We start from the raw sequence: 6,000 nt of genomic DNA, 5'->3' as shown, positions 1-6,000 counted from the left end.
TTCCTTAAGTGGTAGAGAAAGCCAGCATATAAAAGCCAACTCTTCTTCTTCTTCTTCTTCTTCTTCTTCTTCTTCTTCTTCTTCGTGGTGGGAATTGAGACATTTCTATAGAAGATCCCCTGACAAAGCAAATTATGAAACATGTAGAGATCTAGAAGAGCTAAATAAACTCTCAACCTTGCACCTTGTTTTCCCCCCAGAACATAGTTGAGGATATGAAAATGGATGTTTCTACTGCACGCAGCAAGAAGTCTTTCAAACTATCCTTCCTAGTCTTAAAATGTCACCTCTCAACTGTTCCATAATTTCTATACTGGAAGAAAAGGGGATATCAGAAAATGTAATCCACATTTCCTTCTCCAGTTCTGATTTCTTTCCCTCAGCTCGGTCATTATCAAGATGATTGGACAAAATCAGTCAAATATCAGAGAGTTTGTGCTTCTGGGGTTCTCCAGAGATCGAGAAACCAACATGGTCCTCTTTGTAGTGGTCCTCTGTATGTACCTCGTCACCCTGGCAGGGAACACACTCATTATTGTGGCCACCTGCATTGATCCACGACTCTACACACCCATGTACTTCTTCCTATGCAATCTGTCCGTCCTGGACATCGGCTACACAACCAGTGTGGTGCCGCAGTCACTGGTCCACATCCTGACTAATCACAGAACCATTCCTTTCAACCGGTGCGTGGCTCAGCTTTACATTGCTTTATTCCTGGGTAGCATTGAATACTTTCTGCTAGCATTTATGGCCTATGACAGATATGTGGCTGTCTGTCATCCTCTGCATTACAAGACCATCATGAGCCGGAAGGTGTGCCTCCAGATGATGATGGCTTCCTGGACCTTTGGCTTGACCAACGCCGTGGTGCACACTGCCTTCACCATGCGCCTCCACTTCTGTAACAACAACATCATCAACCACTTCTGTTGCGAACTCCTTGCTGTTATGAATCTGGCTTGCTCGGACCGGTTTGTTAATGATGTCGGACTTATGGTGTCGGGGGTCCTCGTCCTGTTCCTCCCCTGCACTCTGATCGTGCTCTCCTATGTGTATATCATCAGCGCCATCTTGCGCATCCGCTCTGCAGAAGGCCGACACCGAGCCTTCTCCACCTGCACTTCACACCTGACTGTGGTCATCCTCTGCTACGGCACAACTATGGTTGCTTACATGACTCCTAAAGCCAAGTCTTCCCCCAACCGGGACAAGATGCTTTCTTTCTTCTATGCAGTGGTGACACCCATGCTCAACCCTCTCATATACAGCTTAAGAAACAAGGAAGTCAAAGCAGCCCTGATTAAAGTAATAGGGAGGAAAAATGTCCGTTTGGAAAGGTGAATTTGTCTGGATTCTCTGAATTTGAAGTAGATTTTTTATTATTGAGAAAGCCTTATGTTTTGCCCACAAATAACCTGAATGGAACCTTCAGCCTCTGGTGTTTGTCCTTGAATGGATCATTCAGATATACCAGTCACCATTTGCAGTGCAATTTTAGGAACACTTTCCTGGGAGTAAGCCCCATTTAATAGACCTGAGCAGGACTCTGAGAAGACCTGCTTAAGATAGCTTGTGGGGAGGGTGGCTTCTGGAGTTGGTGTGACCCCTGTGCTGGCACTAGTGCCACTTGTGCCTACTAAGTGGGCACTAACACCAGTGCAGGACAATTTAAGCTGGCTCCGAGGAGCAGCACGGCAGTGTGAGGCTCGGGCACCGGTGCTGCCTCCCTGGCACTATGGCTCGCATTGACCCTGATTTGTCACTGAAGGGAGCATTCCCAGGGTGTTCCTGGGGGCGTTCCTGGGGTGTTCCCTAAACCCTTTTATCCTGGGAATGCCCCTTTTTGCAGGATACAAGTTACACCTGCAGAAAGGGTGGCATAGCCCTGTGGAACTCAGTGGAGAGTTTCGCGGGGTTTTCTTTCAGCTAATGTTTTCAGCTTGCTGCCCCCAGCCACAAGCAGCTTGGAAGACGGCGCAGCTGCACCATCCCTGAGCCCAACTTAACCTCCACACCCACTCAAGATTTTGCTGTTAATGATGCAAACATTAGCTGTGGAATATATGAACCAGATCTGTGTGTCTTTAGATCATCTAATCAAAACCTCCTCACTTCCAACCAATACAAGGCTTACGTAACAACACTTCACCATTGCAGCTATCCTTGTCCAGACAGGTCTATATATATTTTTATAAATCCATGAAAGGTTATTTCTGAGAATGTTGCTGGACTATGTGAAGTGCCTTTAACTCTAAAGTGCCATAATTACAGCCACAAGTTGAATCTGTCAAATATTTGAACATTTATTTTTCTACTATTAAAAAAATAAAGGTTTTTAATGTGTCTGTTTTTCAGCACTTTGTATTGTACAGTATCATCTGAAACAATGCCAATCCTATCAAGGTTGACGTTAGTGATTCTGAGATTTAGGGACTGCATCTCTCATAGTCCCCTACTCAAGCCAAACTACACATTCCCATTTTGGTGAGTTGAGTCTGGGTCCCCTAACTTAGGGTTGCCATGGTTCTCTTTGCCACTGGCAGGAGATTTTTTGGGGCAGAGCCTGAGGAGGGTGGTGTTTGGGGAGGGACTTCAATGCCATAGAGTCCAGTTGGCAAAGCAGCCATTTTTCTCCAGGTGAACTGATCTCTATTGGCTGGAGATCAGTTGTAATAGTAGGAGATCTACAGCTAGTACCTGGCGGTTGGCAACCCTACCCTAACTCAACTCATGTTCCCCTTAATCACACAGCAGCAGTGGATCATGTCATTTTAAAGATCACAGAGAGCCCTTTTCGGCTTGGAAGAGCAGCGTGAGGGAGGAGGGGCTCCATTCTGAGAAGCTGAAACAGCCCTGGCAGGTAGTTCTCTACATTATGTGGGAGCTGCATGTGTTCCGAATATTCCACAAGCTGCTCCAAAGTATCTACAGAGCTCAGGAACTTGGCTTCATGACCTTGGAATGCTTTGGGCCTAAAAATGTAACAGTAGGGGGTGAGCGGACATGGGCTAGGCACACAAGTGAAATGTTTCAGGAAGAGAGTAGAGCTGGTTGGTCTTCGGCCGGTGATGTCACAGTGTCCAGAAATGGTTGCTGCTTGTTGCTAGGTTGGGGTACACAATAGGAACTTGCAGCCTCCTACCTTTTGAGAAACTGGATTATATTTTTGGAATGTGAAGCTCTTGAGAAAAGGTAAAGTGGGTTGGGAAGAAGTGGGTGTAGTAGCACCTTCAGTTTAAGAACATATGAAAAGCCATGCTGGATCAGACCAAGGCCTATCAAGTCCAGCAGTCTGTTTGCACAGTGGCCAACCAGGTGCCTCTAGGAAGCCCACAAGCAAGATGACTGCAGCAGCATCCTGCCTGTGTTTCACAGTGCCTAATAGAATAGGCATGCTCCTCTGATACTGTAGAGAATAGGTATGCATCAAGACTAGCCGTGGATAGCCCTATCCTCCATGAATATGTCCACTTCCCTCTTAAAGGCTTCCAAGTTCGCAAGTTTGAGAAACAGTATGTCACAGAATTAATGTAGATTCCTCGTGTTGGGACAGGAATCTTAGATTCAAAATCACATTGAGAGACCCTTCATACCTGATACAACATTTGTGTTGCAAACATATGTTGTGTGCACAGGTCTGGGCTGTCACTTTACAAGCTCAAGTGCACTAAATTATATTGTGCTGTTGCATCAAATAATCCCAGGAACTTAACCAGTGTGTGTGTTGGGCAGGGGGGTGGGGACACCACATTAAATGTTTCAGTTGGTTAGATCTTGAATGTGAGCATTAATTATCTATTTATCACACCTGGCTCCTAGGATTTGAAGCTCTATTGAAGTAATAGTTCACGGAGAGGATGAATTTGGTCAGAAAAGGAGACATGTCATGTCACATTTAGATGATCTTTAGTTTGTCCTATAGTAATGGTCTTTTCATCTTGAAATCCCTATTGACTTTTGGGGTACTGGTATGACAATGGTGGTTCTGCTGATCACCAGCAGTCTATGATACAGTTTCTAGAGCCTGACAAGTCATTTCAATGGCCTAGGGTGGGAGAATTCTGAATCCATAATGCAATTCCCTGAAGTGTTGAATGGGTAGTACATCTCACAAGCTTTTGTGCTGCCACCTACTCTGCTTCTCCCAGTGCTTCTCAGTCTCCAGCCAAATCACTGCTCTCCGTTTCTTCTTACATGCCATGTTTTTGCCCTTCCAGTGTCCCCTCTCCCTTCTCCTTCTGGTCTCATGTATCATAAAGCTGGTCTACTATTGGCTCATGGACAGAGTTCTGTCCATTTGTCTTTCTGTTTTAGATTGTGTCAAGACACACCCAGGGTTTTCTGCTTTGATCTAGGTCAGGGGTGGAGAACCTTTTTTCCACCAAGGGCCATTTGGATATTTATAACATCATTCGTGGGCCATACAAAATTATCAACTTAAAAATTAGCCAATCAAGCCCTAAGCAGGCAGCTGACCCATATGACCCCCACGTGGGCAAGCAGGCAGGCATCCAACCGGTGGTGCACTTGCCCACCTGGTGGCACAAGATGGTCTGTTGCACCAGCCAGGCATAGCCATCCAGCTGCACGATGGATTTGCTCCTGCTCTGCATGGTCGGGGCCAGATTCTACAGCCAGCTCCTGCTACCTCCACCTGCAGGGATGAAATGAGGACACACTGCCTAAGAACTGCCACCCTGCACATTCTGGCCCTGCCCCCTTTAACCCCTCCATTGTCGCCACTTCCACCCCCAGTCCTCTAGTAATACAGAGGGAATACGTTTCTCCATGGCCTGGGTGGGAAAGGGTTAACATAGTTTCTTGGGTGGTCCTATCAGCTCCATAGCTAACGAGTCTTCTGCAAGGGGGAAAACGGTTCCTTTTCTCGGCAAAACAAACTCACATGATCTGCCTTGAATAGAGGCTATTCCTGTCCACGGGAGGAGGCGGCTCGCCAGTCTTAGATCCTTCTGAGATAGAGATCTGCCAGGACCCATGAATGGCCAGACCAAATGATTTTGCAGGCCTTAAACGGTCCCCGGGCCTGACGTTCCCCACCCCTGATCTAGGTTTGCTTTAAGTTGGTATCCTCAAAGTTTAGTAAAACTTTGAAACCTTATCTATTCCTTATGGTTTGCATAGAGTGACAGTTTACTGTACGATGGGGGATAGCATTATCAATCCCACTTGCACAACAAAATGGCTTGGGTCAACCTTTCTTGGCATTTTACTGGTTGCCAGGACACTTCTCACACTCCTTTACGTTGAAGATGTTCTACATTTCTGTGAAACACATGATCCTTCTTCAGATGTTCAAAACTGCAAATGCTGTATACACACAAAGACTAATTCTTTGTCCTATACTCATTAGGCATTGTTCTATAAGAACTTCCTTTTTGTCATCTCAAAGTCTCTTTGTGGTTGTATGAAGAAGCCACAACTGCTTGTGTTACATTTTTGGAAATGTAACAGTTCCTGGGTGGGTGGGGGAACGTTCTATAATGTTGTGTGACACCCGTTTGGACTTTTCTGAAACTCTGAAATGACAATAGGTGACACTTTTTAAAGCTCTTCAGGGGTCTAACATTCCTTGTAGCCGAGAGAAACCACCTGCTATTACTTTCAGTCACTGCTCTGATCCTTTCATTTGTGTTTTGTAATTTTGTGGAATTTGGAGTTCAATGTTGTCTTTCTGGTTTGACTAATTTCATCTCTTCTCATCAACAGTATGTGTCTTTCAGTAGCCTCCTAATATCCATAGACTGCATTTAAAAAAAAAAAAACAGCTTACATCCTAATATTATTTTGAAGGACCAAAATAATTTAATCCCATGTGCTGCAACTCCAAAGATGATTTCATTCATTAATGTACACAATAGATCATGAAGGACATATATCCCATGAGGGACATATATCCCATGGGTTAGAAACCCTGAAAAATAAATACAAAGAGCAAAGGAGAACAATTAAGTGATCAAATAGAGCAGAATATGGAAT

At 45.0% G+C, this 6,000-nt stretch overlaps 1 protein-coding gene across 1 annotated transcript; it reads left to right on the top strand.

Moving 5' to 3' along the window:
* Positions 1-399: 399 nt before the first annotated feature.
* Positions 400-1,344, top strand: LOC130489803 (olfactory receptor-like protein OLF3). The gene has a single exon (XM_056863598.1). The coding sequence runs from the start codon at positions 400-402 to the stop codon at positions 1,342-1,344; it is 945 nt and encodes a 314-aa protein (XP_056719576.1).
* The last annotated feature ends 4,656 nt before the right edge of the window (positions 1,345-6,000 follow it).

Source organism: Euleptes europaea, chromosome 18 (genome assembly GCF_029931775.1).
Source record: "Euleptes europaea isolate rEulEur1 chromosome 18, rEulEur1.hap1, whole genome shotgun sequence".
Taxonomy (NCBI): domain Eukaryota; kingdom Metazoa; phylum Chordata; class Lepidosauria; order Squamata; family Sphaerodactylidae; genus Euleptes; species Euleptes europaea.
This window is presented reverse-complemented; position numbering and strand designations above follow the sequence as displayed.

Excerpts from the sequence above, each read along its gene's own strand:
- LOC130489803 (XM_056863598.1), top strand. The coding sequence starts at position 400 with ATGATTGGACAAAATCAGTCAAATATCAGAGAGTTTGTGCTTCTGGGG.